This window comes from Urocitellus parryii, chromosome 7 (assembly GCF_045843805.1).
Source record: "Urocitellus parryii isolate mUroPar1 chromosome 7, mUroPar1.hap1, whole genome shotgun sequence".
NCBI lineage: Eukaryota > Metazoa > Chordata > Mammalia > Rodentia > Sciuridae > Urocitellus > Urocitellus parryii.
In genome coordinates this window covers 3,705,570-3,730,607 of record NC_135537.1, presented here as the reverse complement: position 1 = coordinate 3,730,607, position 25,038 = coordinate 3,705,570, and the positions used below count along the sequence as shown (strand labels likewise).

General features: G+C 45.3%; 1 protein-coding gene across 5 annotated transcripts in view; it reads right to left on the bottom strand.

Moving 5' to 3' along the window:
- Trappc9 (trafficking protein particle complex subunit 9) overlaps positions 1 to 25,038 on the bottom strand; it is a 503,680-nt gene that overhangs the window by 189,180 nt on the left and 289,462 nt on the right. For all 5 annotated transcript variants that reach the window (XM_077800373.1, XM_077800372.1, XM_077800369.1 and 2 more), the window contains one exon: positions 20,469 to 20,611. In XM_077800373.1, the coding sequence (XP_077656499.1) occupies positions 20,469 to 20,611 (143 nt within the window). The remainder of the gene's footprint in view (positions 1 to 20,468; positions 20,612 to 25,038) is intronic.

The window sequence follows — 25,038 nt, the reverse complement described above, 5'->3', positions numbered from 1 at the left end:
ATGAACACCAACATCTAACACCTAATAATATGCCAATCTAGAATGAAGTGTGTGTCACATAAAATTATTGGTGCTAATAACCTGGCAGCATGCACTAGAAAGAGAGCACAGAGCCCCTGAGATACACCTGTGAGCAGAGGCAGAAAGAGCTGTGGTGCTCCTTAGCAGGAGGTGTGCTTGGGAGACCACCACTGGTTCAGGCTGGAGCTGGGAGGGGCTAGTTGCAGAGCCAGCATCAACCTGATAGAGGCTCTGCCTGCTCCTGTGTGCCACGCTGGGCCCCAGTTCCTGTCCTGTACACACCTACAATATGTTCACAAATGAAAAGGAGACAAAAGCCATGCTCATTTTCTCAGAAGACACGAGCCAACAGGAAGGGATGAGGTCAAGCGAGTGCATTCCACTGTCAAGAGCCCTTCCAACCCCAGGGTCTATGGACTGACAGACTGCAGGGGCAGTTTGCGGGTAGGGTGCTGAGTGCAGCCTGCAGAACCAGTGCCCGAAGCTCCTCCAGCTTCCTTCCCTCACTAACGCAGGCCTCGGTACAGATGCCCTACCCTGTTGCGTACACCTCGATGGCCCACCATGATGGGTAACCAGTGGGCAGAGGGTGGAGCAGAGCCATAAGCAAAGGCTTCCCTCTTGGAAACACAGCCCCTTCCTTCTCCCCAGCCACCAAGGTGGAACACACCAGCTGGGCTCCCTCTGCAACTTCCACAAGAAGAGGGGAGAGAAGGGCATCACCTGCCCTAGAATAGTCTTTCTGAGAATTTCTGAGACATTGATGAAACACTGATGACCAAATCTCAATGATAAAACCTCCAGTCAAAGAGGGAGTCCAGCTGGCTTGACCTCGCCCTCGCACGAGGGGCAGCAGCAGAAGCACAGCTCCCAGGGGAGAGCTCCTTCAGTCTCCTGCATTAGCGGCCAATCCCCTTGTGGCCACCACCCCTCATCTACATCAGACATCTTATTATAGACACTCAGTGTCCAGAAACAACACTGGAAGGCTCATCATATTTAGAGCTATCACCAAGAGATCTTCATCTGGAACTTAAAATACTTCCTTGTGACATTCACCTTCTAAATGTCCAACCACAGAGCTGAGTGCTGTGTCCCGGGAGGGAAGGCGAGGTGCACAGCGTACAGGACACCTCTCTGCATCTTTTCTTGCAACTCCCTGCAAATCTAGAATTATTACAAAATAAACTGAAAAGATGGCATGCACTGAACCAAAACAACAGAATCAAAACTATTTCTATTTTCAGGCATCTGAGGAGAGCAGGAAGGTAGCCCCATAGCTCCCTCCAGGTCTTAAAAGCATGGTGGAATTAGAATAGGTTTTTCCCTGTAGAATTGTACTTATCATGAAAAAAGGGGGAGTCTGAAACCTCTACTCTTTTAGAGGAGCGTCCATAACACCATACTCCAGTCAGCAAGCCACAGGCAGCTCACGTCACCTGTATGTGCAAACATAGTGCCCCGGCGCTAGCAAGGCACCAGGAGGTACACGAGTCCTGGTCCAGTTCATGATGCATGTAAGAAGTACCACGCACAGAGATCAAGGGTACCACGTCTGTGGCTACAGTGACAAGAGTAGAAAAAGAACAGTGAACGGTATTTTATACTTATTTATGCCTTGGACTTGCTCAATCAGCAAAAGATAAAACTTGTTTCTCCTCCAGTTTTTCCTCTCAGTACATGGTACCTGCATTTCCCCAGTTTCTCAGGATGAAAGCCCTGCACTGTTACACCTTCTGAGTAAGAGCAATTCTTCACCTATGTACTGTTCTTTCAAAGTACATTCAGAACCTAGTTAATGATGCCACCTCTGCCTGCTGACACCCAGGATTAGCACACCAACCACCCAAGTGGCACTTGCTTCTGTCCTCGCTCCGTCAGAGTCGCTATTTGTTTCCATAGCTCTTGCCATCTGGCACCTCTGTGTTTTCTGTCCATGCCCCTGGCACGCATACTACCTGCATGTTGATGCTCAGTGCTTCTCTCCCTGCTGAAACGTGAACTCTCTAGGCAGGAGCTTGGCTTTCTCCATTACTGTGTGCAGTATCCAGGATGGTGCCTGACACAGAATATAATGCAAAAAGTGTATGTTCCCAAGAGAAAGAGGGAAGGAGGGAAGGAAGGAGGGAAAGAAGGAAGGGAGGGAGGGAGGGAGGGAAAGAGGGAGGAAGGAAACCATGCTGACAAGACCATTCGGAAATAGACAGGCAAGCCTAACTGTGTCATATACTGGAAATCTCTTTTAGGCAATTTAAAAATACACACTAAATCTAGAAATTACTCATAAATTTTGTCTGCATTCATTATTCATTTTTACTATAAGTAATAAATTGAAATTTACTTTTTAATAGTTAAGTAAATTTATATAACACTTCACATTTTACAGTGTTTTTTGGATTTTTATGGTTAAAAAATTTGTTCTCAATCTCACAGTTTATGCAAACATAAATATGAATAAATAAACATAAAAAATGTAAAATTATAAATATATTAGCAGAAAGCCAAGGGGAGTATTAATGTAATATGAGTTGAGAAAGGTTTTTCAAAATGATATATGACACTCAAAAGCCACTAAGAATAAAATGATAATTCTACACATAAAAATGAAAAAAGTATACAATCAAAAGGCCCAAATTATATTACATTAAGACACAAATATAATTTGTATTAAAAATGTAAATGACAAATTAGGATAAGATTAAAATATATAGCACACAAGCGTTCCTAACAATAAAAAAAGGATCAATAAAAAATTTTAAATAGGATCAGATTCAGACGGGAACACACAAAAGAAAGGCAAGTGTTCAATATGCACATGGAAAGGCATTTACCTATTCAAAATTAAAGATATCAGAAATCAAACAAAAATGAGACCTTCCATATCCATCAAGCTGCAAACAATAAAAAAGAGTTTGATGATATCTATGAGGCAGAGAAACTAGCATTCTCACACACTCTTTCAGGAGGGCAAACTGTGGAGCAAAATTCCAAAGCATATAGTAAAAGTAAAAATTCTTTGAACTTCTATTACAAAAACCTATTCACACATGCTCAGATTTACGAAAAAGCTCAATGTAAAACTATGTGAAATAGTAAAAAAATAAAATAAAAAACAGCCAGGCAGAGGTGTATGCCTGCAATCCCGGTGGCTCAAGGGACTGAAGCAGGAAGATTACAAGTTTCAAGATCAGCCTTAGTAACTTAGCGAGGCCCTAAAAAACTTGATGAGACCCTATCTCAAAATAAAACATAAAAAGGGCTGGGGATGTGGCTCAATTCTGAGTTCAATCCTGAGTACCAAAATAAATAAATAAAAAACAATACAAATATATCTAAATAGAAAAGGCATTAAAACATCATGGTAGGGCTGGGGACAGAGCTCAGTTGGTAGAGTGCCTGCCTGCCTGCCTCCCTCTCATGCACAAGGCTGGGGGCTCAAACCCCAGCACCACAAAACAAACAAACCAACCAACAAACAAAAACATCACATCATAAAATATCTACACATACAAGATATAGGAAGAGCAGGCAATTTGAAAATGAATAAGGGTAACTATATGTCCTAATATGAAAAGATGATTCACATAAATTGTTTTTTAATTCATGAAATATGAAGATTTAAATTTTTATTTCAAAAACGTAACAAAGAGCATACAAGAAGTAACTTGAAGACATCTGTATCAAGCCGGCAGCAGTGTGTCTGTGAGCTGCCACTGGAAATGAATAGTGTTGGCACAGTGTACTTCCTTGCACAGGCATAAACTTGGTGTAACAAGTTTGAATGGCTTTAGCCTTCAGAAAAAAAGAAGTGGGGGAGAAACATAATGCTCATATACAATCTTTCCACTATTCTAGATAAGGTCAGGCAAGGCTCAGGGCAACCCAGAGTCCCAACCAGGGCAAGAACTAGGCCCCATCCCAACTCCACACCCTCTGATCACGATGCCCTGTCATAAGTTGTTTGCTATGTCCCTCACATGTGCCAGTGATCCTGGGGATTCACTTCAACAGAGGAAAGGTAAGGTGTGGCCTGCAACCCACCACAGAGGCTGCACACAGGAGGAAGGACACTGGGACAGCAGGATGGAGGAGCACCTGGCTCTGCTGCACACACTGATGCGACATTTCTGAGTTAATCCTCGCGACAATCCCGCCAGGAGCCTCATTTTATAAAGATCCCAGGCTTGGTCAGCGTGGCAGAGCAGGGATTCGGGCACCAGGCGATCGGCCTGGCCTCCAACTCCCATCTTTTTCAGCCCACGGCTGCGCTGTCTCCTGCAGACCAGCCCAAGGCTCCCCCAGGAACTGGGATGTGCAGCACAGATGGGGCTCACACGCAGGTGCAATATTTAACCCAACTCAATGGAGTCCTGGTGCTGGTCTGTTGCCATGCACCCTGCTAGGTGCTTAGGGGACACTGCTCTGGCCTTCAGGGGCTCACAAGAAGGCAGGAAGGAAGGCCAAAAAAACAGCCTGAGCACATGCTAGGCAAGAGACAGGCAGTCCCCAGGGCCAGCTGTGCAGAGCTGGGCTCACAGGACTGGCTCATACCCTGGTGCTCAGAGCGCGGCACATGGCAGAGTGCACCACATGGCAGAGTGCACACGAGAGAAAAGACTGCTCTTGGCACCGATTACCCACAGTCGCTGCTGCTTTAGACATTGCATGCGCCATTTTTAAACATGCAGTTTTGTGACATGCAAGATCCACATTGCCTTCATTTCAGGATGCAAAAAGAATGGTGCAGGGAAATGCCATGGCCCTGCTCGAGACTACAGAGCAAAGGAGTCACTGCATCAAAACCTGAGCTCAGATACAGGGGCGTGCAGTTCTGAATCCTGGCACTCCCTAAAGTTCTAAATTCTTGTTAAACTTACAACCAACTTGATAAATAAATGTAGCAATTTGAAAAATACCTAGCAGGCTTTTAACCCTCCCTTAACATAGCCTTTACTGCTTATCTGTGAGCACATGCTCCCTAAGGAGCTGAGCTGTCCCTCCCCTAGGGGGGACGAAGTTTCTCTAAATGACCTCGAGCAAGTGCTGTGGTTCCTCGAGAGCTAGGATTCCTATTAATAATGCAGCAGCTCCTACACCCTGCTCCCTCCTCTGAAGAGTGTATTTTCCACAAAGCTCAGCGTAGAAATGTCTAAGATTGGATCATTTATTCTAACAGGCCAGAAGAAATTGCTCCTCAGGAGAGAGGGAAGCTCAGCACTCAGACAGGGACAGCGTGGCCTGATCCATTTCAGTCTAGTCCCTAAGAACATTGCCAGGCAGCTCTGTTAAAATGTGAATCTCAGAGGTAATTGGTCTTATAAATAAAAGTCAACTGAGACCTATGTACACCCTAGAGGGAGAATGCTAAAAAAAAATTAATAATAATAATAATATAATGAGAATTCCATCTCACATCTATATTGTGCTGTGGCATTTAGAAGAAACAGGCTCTCCCATTTCATTTGATTCTCTTATCATCCTGATGCGGAGCGCGGAGCTGCTATGATCCCTGTGGCGAGGGCTAGGACAGCTGCAGCTAGGAGAGACAGACTCCACCATGACCACAAAGTCTGTCATGAAGGCCACAGAGCACGGGAACCAGCACCCAGGGCTGGGATGCAAAGCTCAGGCAAGCATGAATGGCGCCTCTAGGCTGCAGTTGAGGCCCATCTCTTCCACCCCGCACCATGCACACCACACCAGCCACTGCACCCGCCTGCAGCAATGCCACTCTGAGGCTCTCTAAAGGGCAAAGGGAGGGCTGAACTCAACATACCTAGGCACTCCCTGGAATAAGCAGGCTTAAACAAAGAGGATTTCTCCTCTCCCTTTCTCTTCTAGAAAACTACCACTTAAAAACGATCAATATGCAAAACTGCAGAAATTATCAATACTAATGAGAGGGGCAGACACACAGACCATTCCAGGAACAACTAATCCACACCATTTATATTTTGGTTTCATAATAGAATATAAAATTTTGTTTGTGCCAGCCATAGAGTGCTCCTCTGACGTATATGTGGCTCTGGTTTGAATTTCCATGCAGGCTCAACCTGACAGGTACATGCTCCTCTACCTATCCGCGCAGCAGCGGCCTTGGAGCCAGGGCATCTGGATGGCAGCGTGGGCCTCCTGGGCCTCACTGTAATGCAAATGTGCTGAAACAGGCCATCTCCAGGGATGCATATGACTCTAACAAGACATCGTGCTCACAGAACATCTTCACCTGGGAACAAATGGGAGACCATGAGGTCCTAAGGTTCTGTGTGTCACCGTGCATCAGGCTGACAAAGCTGAGTGTCACGGTGCACGCCAACCCTGCTTCGTCCATGCATTTCACATGGGTCTCTGAGGAAACAGAACTTCAGCCTGGCTCCAGATTTTGCAGAGTTCAAAACCTAGAGAGGAAATAAAAAAATTGCAATGTGCTTCCCCTCCTCTACAACTCTGCATGGAATCCTAGTCATCTTTGGAATTAATACCCTATTCCACTTTCTATGATGTCTTTACACATCTCTCCAGGAAAACTTAGGTGCTGTCTTCAATTGTGTACCTAGTTTTTTTGCAGAAGTATCACACACTTTCCATTAAGGCATGACTGACCAATAAGGCATCTGAAGTGTACATATCAATGACTTGCCATGTTTGTCCCCAACCGTGCAAGCCATCCCCTGCCAAGACCAACAGCATTCCATCATGCCAGAAAGACACTCTTCCTTCTAGGGAGGCTGAATGTCCTGGTCTGCCCCAACCGAGGACCTTCTGGGGGGCAGGCAATGTAGATCCGAAGCCAGGGAAATCCAGGCAAACAGGGTGGCTGCTAACCAAGTCCCCTCCTGTCCCACCCACCCTGACTACATTCAGCTCCAGGTCAGGTGGCATTTATCAAAGAAGAGGATTCCCTGTCCTAGAAATCTGAACAGTGGAGTCTCACAGGGCATTTTCCTCTGTGGCTGGAGTCTTTGATGAGCACCCTGATTCTGGTTTCTCTCTGCAGGCACCAGAAGTCGCTCACTTCTAAGTGGAATCGCCACTGGGCTGGTCTTACCCCTGTGGAGGGCCTACTATAAACATATACTTGGAGTTATTTATTAAGAATAAAGTTGTTACAAAATTCTTACAGAAATCTTTTTGTGGATATAGATTTTTATTTCTTGTGAGCAAACATCTAAAAATGAAGTGGCTGGATCATCAGAGAGGTTGCCTGAATGCTGAGGAGCTGCTGACCAGCTCCCGAAAGCTTGCCTTTCTGCACCTGCGGCAGCCACGCGCATGCGCTCTGCCACCTCCCTTCTCGAGGGCACTCGCCATCAGTTCTCCCGTCCAGCCATTCTGGTGAGCATCGAATGACATCTCGATGTCGTTTTAACTTGTGTTTCCCTGATGCGGATCACTGTTCGGAGGTCTGTATGCCATGTGAGAAATATCTACTCCAGTATCACAGCATTATTTTACAGTATGACTTGCCTTATGTGAAGAGAAGTTTTTAATTTCTGTTAAATTCATCTTTTGTCAACCTTTTATTTTATGGTTAGCAAGTTTCTGACCCCATCTAAGACATTCAAGATGCTCTGCTATGCTTTCTTTGAGGAGAAAGGACTTTGATTTTCCCCATGAAATGGTTTTTGCATCTTGCTAAAATCAACTGCTGACAATCTAGCCTGCTGAACCCTTTTTCTATCTTTGCATCAAGACACTCTGAACATTACATTATGTTTTAAAATCAGATAGCTGCAGTCATCCAAACTTGTTCCTTTGTGTCAGGCAACCTGTCTATTCAAGGTCTGTTCCATTAAAAAAAAAAAAAAAACCAATTTAAATAGTTTGTCAAATTCTACTGGAAAACACACTAAGCTTTTGATTGGGGTTATAGTGAATTTATAATCCATGTTGGGAAGACTGACATTGCAATAATAATTGACTCTCCAGTTACTCAGGTCATTAACTTCTCTTAGTCATGTTTTATCATTATCTACTAGACATCAAATTTTTAGGAATTCATCCATAGTTTTATGCTTTAGACTCTATTAAACACACTGCTTGCAAAATTTCATTTTCAAAATGTTAGTTGTTAGATTATAGAAAGACAAATAATTTATAAATTCTGAGTGGTTTCTGCTAAATTTTTGGTAAGTTCTAATAATTTATTTTGAGTGGCAGATTTTTAGGATTTTTTATTCACAATCACTCGGACCTTGCATGTGATCAACAACCACCTCACTCCTTTGTTTCCATCTTTTAATGCCATTATTTACTTATTTATAATCTTATTGTCCTGGGTAGGATTGCCAGAAAAAAAATAACCAATACAGTGGTAACCGCCAACACACTCACCCAGTTCCTACTCCTGGAGAAAGGCAAGCAGACCTCCACCGGAGTGTGGCTTTCCCCGGAGGTCTCTCCACATGGCCTTTCTTGGGCTGAGTTCCCGCTGACCCAAGTTTATGTATGTTTTCAGCTAACTGTTAAATTTCGTCAAATGATATTTCTTCAGCAATTGCATAATATGATTTTCCTCTTTATTATGCTAATGTAATAAATTTCAATGATTGATTTTCCAATAACGAAAATCCCTTACATTTCTGTGAAGCTTGAACGGCTCCTGCTGTACCGTGTCTTTTCACACACTACTGAAGTTGGCTTGATTAGCACTCTGTTTTCATATTATACACATGTATTCGTGAGGCTACGGGTCTCAAGTTTCCCTTCTCGTGATGTCTCTATGTATGTTTGAGAGTAAAGTGATGCTGGTGGCATGGAACAGGAGGTAGGAAGGATTCCTCCTCACGTGTTTTCTTTCTTTTTTCTGCCCATATTTTTTAATTGGTGCTCTGTAATTATTCATAATTGTGAGATTCATCATTATATATTCATGCATACACACAATATAACAAAACAAGGAGGCCAATATCATTCCCTAGTATTTCCCGTTTCCTCCCCTCCTCCCCTCCCTGTTATGGATTAGATATAAGGTTTCTCCCCAAAGCTCAAGCGTGAGACAATGCAAGAGTTTAGAGGTGAAATGACTGGGTCATCAGAGCCTTAACCTAATCAACGCATTAATCCTTCGGAGGATTAACTGGGTAACTGTAGGCAGGGAGGGTGCGGCTGTAAGTCGGGAGTCCAGGGGACATGACTTTGGAGTTTATGTTTTGTGAGCTGAGCCTAGTCTCTCTGCTTCTTGAAGGCCATATCCTGGCCTGCTGTCCTCCACCACACTCTTCTGCCGCACCTCAGGCACAGGCCAATGGAGTTGGCTCCTATGAACTGAGATCTCTAGCCTCAATTAAACTTTTCTTTCCCTGATTGTTCTGGTCAGACCTTTTGGTCACGGCAATGAAAAAGCTGACAAACACACCCTCCCCTCGATCCCTCTCCTCTACTCTGCTGACCTCCCTTTGATTTCCATGAGATCCCCTGGCCCACCTTTCTCCTCCTTCTTCCTTTCTGGCTTCAACATGAGAAAACACACAACCCTGACCTTCTGAGTTTGGCTTATTTTGTTTAACACAATGGTATTAATTTCTTTCCATTCTCCTGCAGATGACATATTTCATTTTCTTTATGGCTGAATAAAATCTCACTGTATATATACTCTTCACCCCTTCATCCACTGATGCACAGAACTGGGCTGCTGTAAACATGGGTATGCAAGTGCCACTACAGATGATGACTTTAGCTCTTTAGAATGCATATGAGGGGGGCATAACTGGGTCATATGGTTGTTACAGGCCTAGTCTTTTGTGGAACCTCCATACTGATTTCCATAGTGGTTGTACTAATTTACATCCCAACAAGAGCGTTAAAATGATCCTTCTCCCCATCATCTCCAGCACTTATAATTATTTTTAATCTTGATGGCTGCCATTCTGACTGGTGTAAGATGAGATCTCAGTGTGGTTTTGATTTGCACATGATCACTACTAAAGATGTTGATCATTTTTTTCAAATATTTAATGGCACTGTATATTTCTTCCTTCAAAAAGTGTCAGTTTAACTCATTTTACCATTTATCAGTGGGGCCTTTTTCCTGTTTTCTGAGTTATTTATATATTCTGAATATTAATCAACTGTCATAAGTTAGCAAATATTTTCTCCCATTCTGTAGGTTCTCCATGTTCTTAGTTGCTTCTTTTGCTGTGCTGAAGTTTTCTGATTTGATGCTATTTCATTTGTAAACTCTTGGCATTATTTCCTGAGCTTTAGGGGTCCTATTGAGAAAGTCATTCCAGCATATATGTGTTGGAGTGTGGATCTTATGTTTTCTTCTAGGAGTTGCCTATTTTCTGGTCTAATTCCTAGGTGTTCGATACATTTTTAGTTGGCATTTGTGAAGGTTGAGAGATAAGTTCTAATCCCATTCTTCTGCATATGGATAACCAGTTTTCCCAGCACCATTTGTTGAAAGGCTGTCTTTTCTCTATGTTTTTAGCACCTGTGTCAAAGATGAGATGACTCTATCTGTGTGGGCCTGACTCGGTGTCTTCCATTTTTTACCATCGGTATATGTGCCTGTTTCCATGCCACTACCGTGCAGTTTTTGTTACTATAGCTCTGTAGTATAATCTGAAGCTATGTATTGGTTTTTTTCACTTACAATAACTTTGGTTATTTTGTATCATTTATTCTTTCAAATGAATTTTATGACTGTTTTTCCTAGTTCTACAAAGAATGTCATTGGTGTTTTGATGGGGATTGCATTAAATGCATATATTGCTTTCGGTAGTATGGCCATTTTAACAATATCAATTCTGCCTGCCTGTGAACCTGGGTGGCCTTTCCATCTCCTAATGTCTTATTTAATTTCTTTCTTCAATGTTACATAGTTTTCATTGTAGAGGTCTTTCTACTCCTTAGTTAGATTTATTCCTGGGGTTTTTGTTTATTTGTTTGTTTGTTTGTTGGGCTATTACGAATGGGATTGTCTTCCTGATTTCTGGCACAGTAGATTCATTCTATACTGCTGTATAGGAAAACCACTGAACTTTTGTTTGTTGATTTTGTATCCTGCTACTTTGCTGAATTTGTTTATGAGATCTAGCAAGTGTTCTGGTGGAGTTTTTTGGATCTTCTAAGTACAGGAGCATACCATCAACAAACAGTATTAATTTGAATTCTTCTTATTTTCTCTCTTTCATTTCCTTCTCTTGCCTAATAGCTCTAGCTAAAATTTCTAGTACAATATTTAATAGGAGTGGAGAGAGTGGACATTCCTGTCTTGTTCTAGATTGTAAAGGAAATGCTTTTAGTTTTTCCCCATTCACTATGATGTTGAATTTGAATTGTCATATACAACCTTTACAATGTTAAGGTACATTCTATCCCTAGTTTCTTTAGTGTTTTTATTATGAATGTGTCCTAATATAATATATGCTTTCACTACATATATTAAAATAAGTGTGATTTTTTACTTAATTCCATTGATGTGGTGAATTATATTTATTGACCCTCACATGTTGTTTAGTAATGTTATTAAACATTATCATTAAATAATATTATTCCATCCCTGAGACAAAACCACATGGGTCATGATGTGCAATCTGAATATGGTGTTGTATATGATTAACTAAAATTTCATGAAGGATTTTTGCATCTAAGTTCATCAGGTATGTTGGTCTGTAGCTTTCTTTCCTTGATGTGTCCCTCTCTGGTGTGGGTATGAGAGTGATACTGGCTTCCTGGGGTGAATGTGGTGCTGTTCCAAACCTTCTAGTTTATGGAATACTTTGAGAAGCATTGGCATTATCTTCTTTAAAGATCTGGTAGAACTCAGTTGAGAATCCATCTGATCCCAGGATTTTCTTTGTGGGAAGACTGTTTATTACTGCTGACATCTCCCTGCTAGTTATTGGTCTGTTTAGGTTTTTCCTTTTGATTTGATCTCTGCATGTCATACATGGTTTTCCAATTTACTGAAGATAAGTTTTCAAAATAGAATTTAATGATCCTCTGGATTTCTGTGATTTCTGTGGTGACTTCTCCTTTTTCATCTCCAATTTTATTACTTTGAGTCTTCTTCTTCTTTTGGTTAGTTTGGCTAAGGACTTATCAACCATGTCTTTTCAAAGAAGTAAGTTTGTATTTTTCATAATTCTCAATTTCATCGATTTCAGCTCTGATCTTGATTATTTCCTTCCTTCCACAGGCTTTGGAACTGGTTTGTTCCTGTTTTTCAAGGGCCTTGAGAGGCATCATGAGGTCCTTCATTGGGGTCTTTCTGATTTGGGGACATAGGCTCTCATAGTTATAGACCCCCTAGAACTAGGGAACCAGGCTCACAGCGTCCCAGAGGCTCTGATGTCATGTCACTATGCCACTTAAGTCTAGGACTTTTTAATTTCTCACTTGCTTTCTTCTATCACCTATCCATCATTCAAAAGTGTTTGTGTTGTTCATTCTACATGTATCTATATAATTTCTGCAGGTTTTTTTGGTGTTGATTTCTAATTTCATTTCATTATAATAAGATCCAACAAAAGTTATTACTTTTTCGTATTTTTAAAAGTTTTTGTGACCTAAAATATGCCCTATTTGGGAGAAGATTCCATGAGCAGCTAAGAAAAAAAGTGTAATTGGCTGTTGTTGGATCAAATATTCTATATATCTGTAAAGTACATTTGGTTTATCATATTTCTTTGATCGAAAGCATTTTTGCTGAATTTATGTCTGCATGACCTATCTATTGGTGAGAGAGATGTGTTGGAATCACCCACTATTATTATACTATGGTTTGTCTTTTTTTTTGCAGGGAGGGGGGACATCAAGGATGGAACTTAGGGGTACTTGACCACTAAACCACCCTCCCAGCCCTATTTTGTATTTTATTTAGAGACAGGGTCTCACTGAGTTGCTTAGCACCTTGCCATTGCTGAGGCTGGCTTTGAACTCTCAATCACCCTGCCTCAGCCTCCCAGGTCGCTGGGATTACAGACATGCACCATCACGCTTGGCCTGGTCTCTGTCTTTAATAGTGCCTCTTGTATGCAACTAGGTGCACCAACATTTGGGTACTAAATGTACGATCATCATATCCTCTTGTTTGATTGTTCCCTTCACCACTATGAAGTGACCTTCTTTGACTCTTCTGATTAATGTTGACTTGACTTCTGCTCTGTTGGATATGAGAGCAACTTCTCCTGCTTTATCTTTGGGCTCTATTTGCATGGCATCTCAAGTTCTATCCTTTCACTGTCAGTCTGTAAGTATCTTTGCATGTAAGGTAAATCTCTTACAAAAAAAAAAAAAAACAACATGTGGTTGGGGCTTGTTTTTTAATTCATTTTGCCAGCCTATGCCATTTAATTAGACAGTGACACCATTAACATTCAACACTATTCTAAAGAGAAGTTTGTTAATTCCTGTCATTTTGACTTATTTCTAATGTTTAATTTGGTCCTGTTTCTCATATGCTTAGCTACTCTTGGTTGACAGGTCTTTTTTTTTGTTGTTGTTGTTGTTTTGGTTTTTTTTTTTTCAGGATTTGGTACCTATCATTCCAAGCCCTCATGGATTTCAGTGTTTGTGCTGAGAAATCAGAAGTAATTCTGATTGGGTTGCCTCTAAATGTGACCTGACATTTTTCTCTTGAGGCTTTTAAAATTCTATTCTTTTTCTGTATGTTAGGAATTTTAATTGTAATGTGTTGTAGAGAGGTTCTGTTTTGACCCTGTGGTTCCTGTGTCTAGATGCCAATCTCATTCTCAAAGTTTGGAAAACTTTTTTATTATTTTCCTGAAGAGGTTGTCCATGCCATTAGCCTTCATCTCACAACCTTCTTCAGTCCCAGTGGTTCTTAAATTGGTTAACAATGCTACCCCAGAGTTCTTGGACAGTCTGGCCATGATTTCTTATTTTCCTCTTCTGTAGTACTGTCTGAATGTTCAAAGCTGGCCACTTTTTCTTTCAACTCTGAGATTCTGTCTGTGGCATGGTCTACTCTACTAGATGGAGTTTCAATGTTCACTTGGAATTCATTGATCATTTTTATATTCACTCTTTTGAATTCATTGATATTTTATCCACTTCAATGTCTTTGGAGTCTGTTGCTGATGAATTATAAACTTTACCTTGTTTTTAAAATATATTTCTATTATAAATATACTTTATTTAATTTTATTATTTAATTTTTATTTTATGTATCTGTTGGTATGGATTTCTCTTTTCTTTATGTGTGGACCTTTTTTTAGGGCATAGCCATCTCTTGCCAAAATGTCCCAGAGTTAAGTAATATTGAAACCCCTCTTAGGTGTTGTATCCTACAACCTTTCTGTTATTTCTCTATGGTTTTGCTGTAGAAGTGGATGTCCAGGAGTGTTACTGGTAGGCTGACCCAGCTGGTCATTCCTACATAGGCCTGGTTATTAGTTTAGGGTTTCTGTTCTTCTATTCTTTGTATCATTGTATAGCTGAAGTCTAAGTGTGATTAATTTGGCTATGGAGCAAGGTTCACTGTCTTTTGGCTGGTTTTTGTTCAACAGTGGAGTCTACCCTGTGAACCTGTAGTTTCCCTGTAGATTCCCACCACCTTACAAGTAAGGGGGAAACAAATAGTAGCAACAACTGAAGCAAACAATATATGGCATTAAAACAAATACCCAGTGCCTACTATGGCATCTCAACACTAGTTATCACAAAAATAAGAATAGTGGGGTCAGCAATTGCCAACAGCAAAAACAATAAATAGTCCTGACCTCGATCTGACATTAAACAGCATGTGTCAAGTATGTGATCCATAGTACCAATAACTGCAAGAAAATGAATGGTAGACAGAGAAGTTACATAAACCAAATAGTCTAAAAGATGGCAAAAATACAGTTTATTAAGAGACAAAAAAAAATGTGTTAGGAAGGTAGAAGAAAGTTTAAAATGTTCACAATGCAAACAGGAAAAAAAATGCAGAAAAGGTGTAAGAAGTAATGATGGTTAAAAAGAAGGAGAAAATTAGAAAAAGCAAATCAAAGAGAGAAAGGGGAGAATTTGTCTGTTAATGGGAGAACAAAGGAAGAGAAACAATACAAACAAAAATCACAAAAAACAAAGATAAATAAACCAAAAATTATAACCCTCAAAAGATAAGGAAAAATAACTATCATAAAACTGCTAAAAATGAGGGGAAAAAAAGGAACGAATTGTGTTTGTGCATGTGTGTATGTGTATCTCTATGGCAAGCACACACACACACACACAAAATTAAAAAAAAAGGAAAAAGGATTCTTAATGAAAAATTAAAGAACTATCTCTGTTGAGGTGTTCAAAACAGTCAACAAGAATGGAGGTCACTGCACATGCCCCGCTGTCCTTTGAGTTTCTTCTTGGGCTGTGTATATATACAGAGACAGAGGACGCACACACAAATGAGAGAAGGGAGCTTGTCGGTGTGTGTGGAGACTGGTTTGCTAACCCCTTTCTAGTGACAGGTTGCTCTCCAAGCTGCCAGCTAGAGTGGCCTAAAACTGAACCTGGCTGAAACAGCTCTCAGCTTCTTTGCCACCAGTATGAGGAAGGACAGAATGGGAAGTATGATCAATTGCAGGTTTGTCCCAGTAGATTGGATGAATACACGCCCAAGGTGAGGCTAAGAGTTCTGTAAGAGGATTTCTGACCCTCCCTAGACTTAAGTCTAGTCAGGCATTAGGGACTTTGTTGGGTGATATGTGTTCTGGAGAAATTAGATCTACACAACCCTGGAGCCAGGCAGATGCCGATCTCTGCTAGGAGTCCAGGTATCAGGAGCCTCCCAAGAATTCTACTTGTGGAGCAGGAAAAATAATCCTCCGCACACTCTGCTGCCCACAACCCAGCCTTCCCAGGCTTAGTCCACGAGTGTATTTGCCCTGGCCTGTTCAGTTTCCCGACCCTCTTCTGCTGGTCACATGAGCCACCAGACACAAGGGAAAGCAAGTTTCACCCCACTCCATTTCTCTGACCTGAATCACCCTGGGTAGAGTCTCCTCTGGTCTGTCTCACTCACCTTCTGCTAGGCACATCCTAAGCCACATGGTAGGTGCTTGCCACAACCGTATGGAAACGTTGGCTATGGCCTCCTGGCCTCCCGCAGCAGCAAGCAACTGTGGCTTCCTTCAGATGCATCTTGGCTCAGCTGCCTGCTTGTCAGTTGAGAAACACAGAGCACTTTCACACAGCCATTGGCTGTTCAGTTAGATCAGCTAAGTTAAACTGCTTTTCTGATCTATGCCAAATTTGCTCTTTGTGGTTTTCCTCTCTTGTGTCATCCCTCCCCTCTGCACTACTGCTGCTGCCACAACCAGATGGGCCCCAATGTGCTGCTTCTTGTTCTCTGTTCCATGCACCTGGATTTCCTAGTCTCTAAGAGACTCGGACTGTCACTGTTGAATTCCAGTGAATGCTCACTTTCACCAACCTCACTGAGAACCAGTTTTCCAGTGCTTGAATCCTGAGCCATGGAACTTGAAATGCAGCCTAACTGATCTTCTGGTCTTTTGACATTCTACCAAAATCACCCATTAAGCTCTGTTTACAACAATATAAAGCTTTTCCAGTTTGCATCTCTAAATGTGTCAACATTCCTCCCACAAATTCTAAAAAGTTCCAAGAATTTCATAACCACATGATCAGGTTAGACACAGCAATGACCCCACTCCCTGAACTAATTTCTGTTTTAGTCAGCTTTTTTGCTACTATAACCAAAAGACCTGAAGCGAACACTTTTGAGGCAGAACATTTTATTTGGGGCTCATGGTTTTTAAGAGTTTTTAGTCCATAGACGGTCTGCTCCATTCCTTGGGGACCACAGTGAGGCAGAGCATCATGACAGAAGTGTGTGACATTTCCAGGAAGAAACTGGAAACATGGCACCAGGAAGCAAAGAGAGAGCTTCCCTCTCCACAGACAAAATATAAACCTCACTGGCATGCTCCCGATGACCCATCTCCTCTAGTCACATCCACCTGTCTATCCTTAACCCCCAGATGATCCTAATCAAAGGGTTAACACACTGATTAGGTTAGAAATCTCATAGCTCCATCATTTCACCTCTAAGCTCTCTTGCCTTGTCTCACTCTGAGCTTTTGGGAGACACTTATATCTAAACCATAATACCGACTTTATACATTCTTTTTTCATAATTTCATTGATACCTACACTTTATTTCTGCTGTTTGCTCTGAGTACATTGAGCTCTTCTTTAATGCAGAAGCCAAATCACTGATTTTAAGCCATTCACCTTTTCTACTAAAATAGTTTACTATTCTATGACTATTAGGTGGAATTGGTTAACAGGATTATCTAAGTTTGCTATAGTTTTCTGGGGTTTCGTTCTTTTAATTGTTTCTTTGTATTTGTCTACTTGTTCTATCAAATATTAAGAGGGGGGAAAAATCCCAAAATATCCAACTATAATGTGCAGCTATGCATTTATCCCCTCAGTATGTCTGTTTTATTTTGAAATTCTGCTTTTAAATACACTTGCATTTTGGGCTACTTTCATTACAAATTGTCTTATCTGCCTCTTTTTATGCTGAAAGAGTATCTGAATAATGTTAATATACTCACACCAACTTTCTAACATTATTGTTTAGTTTGAGGTTTTTTATTTTTGTTTTTTGGTACTGGGGATTTAGGCCATAGTTGCTTTACTGCTGAGCTACATTCCCATTCTTTTTTATTTTTTTCTTTTCAGACAGGTTATTATTAAGTTGCTGAGGTTAGCCTTGAACTTGCAGTCCTTCTGCCTCAGCCTCCTACGTTGCTGGGAACATAGGCATTCACCACCATGCCAAACCAGATGCATGATGTTTTCCCCTACCTTTTAACTTTTACACTACACGCATTTAATGTCATTTTCTTGTAAAAAGGCATTTCACTTTCTCTAATTCTAAATACACTTCCTGCAGTTCTTGAGATGCAGGTGCAGGCCTATCACATTGCTATTGGTTTCCTACTTGACTAAATGTTCCTTGTTCCACTCTTGATACCTCTTCCTCTTTGGTTGAATTAGATATTGCTAATATTCCATTTTATCTCTTGTACCCTCTTGTCCACACCTAGATGGCTGCTCTGGAGAGTGCCGCATGCCTGGTACCTCTGCACTCTGACCTCATACAGCAGCCTGGCACCTTGCGTGTAACATTAGCACTTCTAGCACCCACCCATTCTTTTAAAGAAATTAAGAATGAGAGGAACAAACCCTTTTGTTCTGTATTCGCTTATTCACTGTTTCTTGAGCTCTTCCCTCCTTTGTGTACATTCACATTTCCTTTTAGTGCTAATTCTGCCTGATGTGCACTGTGCTCCCCCCACCTCCTACCCCAGCAAGTGGCTCATACAGTGCCTGTCACTTCAGAGGTGGTGGCTTAAAGCGTAAGTGAATGTATTCCCAGGACATTTGGCAAATGCTTTCCCAGAAGTACCTGGAAGGTACACAGAACCCACGGAGAGAACAGCCCCCTCTGCTTGATTACCCTCAGGAAAACCCTACAGGAATGATAACATACATCTCCAGGGCAAGCAGATATTTCCCAAAAGGTTAAATCAAAGAACGACAATTTAAGAAAGAGAGAGGTTTTAGAAAAAGAATGTGGCGCAAGCTCCCAGAAGTCAATGCGCTGAGCAGGGGTGGTGAGGAGCAAAGCCGCTCTGCAGGGCGGGTGGCGGCCCGGGCGAGGCCCGAGTTGTGGGCATTGCACACATCTTAGGGGGGCTCCGGTCCTGCGCCTCACGAGCACTAGGAACCTGCGCAAGGGCAGCCATGGGGGACATTCGTACTTAAGGGACTCTGCACAAAAAAGACTGCAGGCAGGGGATGCCTGGGCCTCTTCCCACAGCAGCAAAGATACAGCAGGACATCTAGGAGGGACACACAGGGTCATCCAGAGATGCTGGAGAGGGCACTTGGTGACAAACTAGATGTAGGGATAACAGAGGAGGATTAGAAGTCAAACCTCAATCCTAAGAGCAGGGGACAGAAACACATGGGCCAGAAGAACGGAGGGAGGGCCGTGGGCCAGAGATCAGGATCCAACCCCATGTCAGCTAAGGACCAACCTGTCCAGATCTGTCCAAAGACCACCACGTGGCGGAGTTTCTCCTCGACTTAAATTGCCATTTGGAACCACAGGGACCATGACGTGGAAGCCAGGTATCAACAGGGGAAAAAAGAGCCCAGGAATAACCTGTGCCGTTTCGAGGATTATTTATATGGGTGACGTCAGCAGGAGGTGAGGGACCAGGACAGAAAGGCGCAGCAGGTTTATGCACAGGGAGACTGGCACACCCTAAGAGCCCCCGGAGGGTCCTGGCCAAGCCTCCCAGGGACGAGCGCTCTAGGCTCTGTACAAATTCAGAGCAGAAGCCAGCCTTGGCAGCAAAGCCAGCCACTGCACACACTGCAAACATGACAGGGGATGAAAGGTGACACCAAGAGGCCCAGCCACACCATTAACTTTTGCTGATGGTTTTCTCCAACGGCTGAGAAGAAAAAGTCTTTCCCCTACACCAAAATCACACTTATTATTTGGGGCTTTATCAACTTAAATGGACTTTGATGTCAACATTAACATGGACAAGAACATACCTCTATTTCACACAGAAGAATAAGGGAGACAGACAGATGAGGGCACTGCCTGTGGGATACTCTTCACCAACGGCCTGCAGGGGTTTCAGGTCAGACAGGCAATGTCTGTCACCACTGCTCCTTAGCTATTAAGAACAAATACTCTTGTCCCAGCCCCCCTCCCCAGAAGTGAGCAAGGCACAGCTGAGCCAGAGAGCCTGGTCGAGTTCAGCAGTGACAGGCACCTGCTCCCTAGAGCCTGCACAGGCCCGAGTTCCTCGGCTCTCCAGTTGTGGGGGCTCCTCCCAGGCTTCCTGAGCCCACTGCTCCACTGTACCACAAGTCCAAGTTTGGAATGAGAAATCATCACTCTCCCACCCGAGAGAAGAATATCCCTAGCACCTCTTGCCACTTCTAGCCTTGAAGCAGACAAACCAACCAACTCCTTTTGCCTGAAGGGAGATCAGGATAGGAAAAGGCAGGCCCAGAGAGGGTCACTGAGCAAGAAGGCCTCCCCGGGCAGGAATGACCTGACACTCCCTGTCCATGCTGGGAGTTGCGTACCATGCTGGACAGTGGGGCTATTAAAAAAAAAAAAAAAACCATTATGCTCAGTGGGCACCAGAAGTAGCATAGACAGAAATTCTGGGCTCATCCAGGGGCCCCCAAGACATGTAGCTCTCTCTCAAGCCCCTGTTAACAGCAGAGGTGACCCAGGTCAGAGAAAGGCACCTAAACAATCAGGTCCACACAAAGGAAGGCCCACAGAAGCCCAGCAAGCCCACCCCCCTCCCAGCACCTTCAGAATGGAGAGAACCTGGCCCCACAGTGCCCGTCAGAAGGGCAGCCAGACTACAGTGAACCAGAGGCTGGTATTCCAAACGCAGTGCTGTCAGACTCACAGGGACAACAGTTACCTGGTTGCTGGGAGTGTGCTGACTCTGGTGAAAAACACAGACGGCTCGACTTCCACGTGCAGCCCCAGGGAGAGGCTCCGGTAATACCCTTCAGCATGGCCCGGGCCTCCTGAGTACTTGAAATTCAGGACGGCTTCCAGAGTCTGAAAAGACATAACCAGTAACGAGTTAGTGCTCCCAAGCTGGCCAGGCTCCTTGCCAGGAGCTCCACCCACAAAGATTCTAGAGTGCACCCCTGCACCCAGCAGGCTCTCAGCCCAGCTGAGGCCAGGCACCTGGCACCATCTTTCTCGTGTCACCCACTGTCCACACAATCTTCAGCCTGGATATGCCACAGAGGGGATTCCAGAACTTATTCTGTGGCCGGGTGTAGCACTTAGGAGAGGAGAGCACAGTGCAGTGAGCATCACCTAAAGACACAAATCAGCCAGGGTGGGGACAGGCCAGCGTCCGTCCACCGCAGAGGCAGTGTACCAGCCTGGCTCCCAGTGAGTGAGAGGCAGCCCACAGACCCCTCACCCCACGCCCTGAGCCCACAGAGATGAAGTCAGGGCCGTGCCCCTTGGGAACAACACGGTGTGGCATCCTCCCACTGGCAGCAGAGCACCTCGCAGAGGTGCCAGTGCTACCCATGTGGGTGGGAAGGGACCCGCTGGGAGGTCATGGAGTATCAGAGGTGGGGTGGGGCCCCACATGAGAGTGAGGACCCCTCCCCAAGAACCTGGACAGGAAGGCCGTTCCCACTCCTCCCAGGCTGTTCTCCATGAGTCTTCCCTGGGCGCCCAGACCAGGGTGGGTGGGCAGACAGGAAAGCAGAAGCCGTCTCCCTTGGTGGTCAGTCACTACCACTGGGAAAACAAGACACTGAAACTCCCGCCAGGTCCCCACAGGGTCCTTCCTTCCTAGGGGGGAAAATCTTAAGGTGTTGAAGGAAGGGCAGCACTGGCCACAGGCACAAACCAGATCAGCACACACCATTCTCTGGGGTAAGGAAGAAAAGGGCCAGATCCAGGATGCCACACCAACACCACTGGAGACAGCAAGCCTCTGGGACAGGGCAGGACACCACGCAGTCACAGAACCCATCACAATGTGGGCAGGGACAGTCAGCTGTGGTGCAAAGGGCAGGGACCCTGAGAAAGCCCACCACTGAGACTGGGGACCGGCCAGGGAGCAGGGAACCCTGCCTGTCCCTGCCTGCAGCCTAGAAACCCCTTGGGAGGAGAGAGGTGGGGCGGGTCTATCATGGTGCTGTGTGCAAAGAGAAGGGCAAGCAGGGTTGGGGAGACATCGTGGGAAGAGCAGGTATCCGGCACCTGGACTTTCTTCACCCTTCCCCAAGCCAGCACGAGGCAACACGAGAGAAATCTGCAGCCTGCAAGGCACAGAGTAACCATAGCAACAAGAACTACAAACCCAGCCAACTCCTGACTGAAAGGGTGCAGCTTTCCACCACCACCCAAAGAGGCCCAGCAGACTGCGGCCTGGAGCCAAGTCCAGCCCGGGCTGTTTCTGGACGTCTGGAAGCTAAGAACAGTTTTATATCTTTTAAAGCTGGGAAAACAAAACAAAATAAAGGTAATTCCTGGGCCACTAATAACCCTGGTGGAAAGTTCCAGAGGTGGAGTGAGGCCACAAGTGAGGCACCACACACAGCCTGAGCTGCAGTCCAGGCAGGGTAGCAGGTCCGGATGGGGCCTCCAAGCATGTGCTGCGGCGTGAGGATCTTCTCCCCTGGCCTGCCAAGGCAGTTTGGAGTCCTGTTTCCACGGGTCTGGAGGGAGGCTGGCACCACCTGCCTTCTTCCCTGAGCTGTGGGGTCACGCTGTGACCCTGGAAAGGTGCATTCAGCCCGCAGTCACGCTCCTGGTGACCTACTGCTCTGCCAAGAGGACACGCCACAGCAGCAGGGTGCTTTAAAGTAAAGGAAGTAGCCCGTGTGTGCGTGGTGGGTAGGGTGGCACGCCAAGGACCGACTCCACCAGGCTGCTACAGGGGCCCGGGGCAGGAGGGACTCCTGGGAAGCTGGCCACACAGCACCACGAGACCTGGGGTTCCTCGTCTCGCCTCTCTCAGCCTCAGCTTCTCAACTGCGGAGTGGGGAGCCGACATTAATGCCCACCTCCCCAGGCTTCACTGAGGATCAATGAAGAAACAGGAGTCACCACTGAGGACACTCCTGCGTTCCTCGCCACCTGACCCATCTGGGGCCCGACGGCAACACGGCTCAAAATAGGGAGAAGTGAGTTTTAGTCCTCTCTCTTCAATTCTTTTACATTTTACTGGGGGAAAATAAACCTAACAAAAGTCACCATTTTAGGTTCGCATACACTGCTGACAAACAGTGACCGCCACCGCCCTCCAGCACATCTTCACCTTCCCAACTCTGTCCCCCCTGGCCCCGGCCACTCTCCTCCTGGGTTTGATGTTGTGCCGCCTCACGCAGTGGAATCATAGAGTCTGTCCTCCTGTGGCTGGCGTGCTTCACTTAGCAAAGGTCCTCGAGGGTCACGCACGTTAGTCTGTGCCGATTCCCCATGTGAAGGCAGAGTGACACTCTGTGGAATGGCTGAGCCCCGTATCCCCCACTCATCAGCCAGCAGGCACTCGAGCGGCGGCCGCCTCGTGGCTCGCGTGAGTGACGCGGCTGTGAATAGGGTGTGCAGATGCCAGGGGCAGGCAGAAGTGGCATTCTGGGAACACGCGGCCCTTCCACACTGGACTCTGAGAACTGCCACGGGGCTGTCCGTGGCAGCTATGCCATCCCTCACTCCACCAGCTGTCCTCTCCCTCGCCGATGATGGCTCTGCCTCTGGTCCAAGTCCCCCTGGGGCAGTAAGGGATGCCTTGCTGTGGCTGGAGGCCATTTCCCTGAGGGCAGGAGACACTGAGCACCTCTTCAGTTCTCTCCGGCCTTTTGTGTCTCAATGAAGAAACATCTGTTCAGATCCTTTGGTCCTATCTTCAAAGCTCATCATTCCAATTCACCTCCTGCCCCTCAAGGTACCTCCGTAACTGTGTTCACAGGAGTCCTTCAAACCTGCGTGTCCAGAGCTGTCTCCCTGACCCTCTTACACACAGACGTACTCCTCCTGGGAGGCCCAGCCCTTCTCCCTCCTCACCATGTGCTCAGTGAAACAGGGTTGGTTTCAATAATCAAGCATCATATTTCGGCCTCGCTAAAACCCCAAATCATGTTGCCATGGCCATGTGCCCAAAGCATGGTCCCAACTGCAGAGAGCTGCTGGTTTCATGGGGACAGTTCCTAGACCCTTTGAAATCACACTTGCCACCGGCAGAAGGTGCAGACTGCACATACCCCCCAGAATGCCTTCCTGGGAAGACTCAGGGCGGCTGGCTCCCCTGGTTGGTCTGTTCTTTCCTCTTCCTTTCCAAACACTTCTAGGTGTCTCCTCCGCACCAGGCTCAATGGAGAAGAGGTGGCCCTGATCTCAGAGAGCTCAGGAGAGCCAAGGGTGTAACACTGGAATAAACCAGTTAATACCAGCTCCAGTGCAGGCAGTGGCCAAGGGGATGAGTGGCTATGGAACCAGAATCTGCCAGGAGACGGCCACGCTGGCTTTTTTGCTTTAGGAGGTGACTTAGGTCACCTCAGAGAGCACTGTGGGAGAAGTCACCTGGGGGGGGGGGGAGTAAGACGGAGACAAGCAGTTGCCAAGCACCACCTAGGGAAGAAGGGACAGTCTGTGTTCCTGCTGCCGGGGACTTGCTGCCCCCTCCCAGAGAGAACACGGAAGAGCAGCTCCAGGGCGTCAGCTTCATGAAAGCCGCAGAAAGACAAGTCTCAGAGGCATTGTCACTGCCTTCCTCGTGGTTCAGAGGAAAGGAGCAGAGGTCTCCTCGGCCCGGTAAAGTGGAGGACGTCAGTAAGACGGCAGAGTGGGCTGCAGTGGCAAGACAGGGTGTCCAGGCTCTTCAGAGCAGCAGGAAGCCAAGCCCTGCTCTGCTGAGAAGCCCCTGAGAACCTCAGCCCTCACCTCCAGCGAGGACTGCCACAGAAATCAGGGGAGCAAAGGTGAAAATGGCACTGCACTTCCTGGGCATCCTCCACTGGTTTTTCGTGCTGAAGTGAAAGGTCATCCAGCACCTCTCAGTACCAGGCTGCGTGAGGCGACTTGCCCGCTCTGACGGCAATATCCTGACAAGCCCTAGCAGGGGCTCTGCGCCGCCCACCCTCACAGAGGTGGCACGTCCAGGGCTTGAACACAGCACTACCTGAACCACCGCCGTCCCCTGCGTCGCAGGGAGCGGGTGCTCAGGCGCCCCACCGCCTGCTGCCCTCAAGGTGCTCAGGTCTAGTAAAAGAAACAAACCAAGACACCTCTACAGAACAGCCGGCCTGCTGTGACACAGGTGAGTGTTGGGATGCTGGAGGCACTGAGGACAAAGGACTGCCCGCCTGGGGGCAGGCACTGGACAGGAGGAGCAAACCAGGAAGGAGCGCGACTGGGCAAGGCAGGGGCTGAAAATGGACAAAGACAAGGCTAAAACCTACTTATTGAAAATATTATTAGGGTAACGATCCTGTTAGGCTATTCAAGAAAGAAGA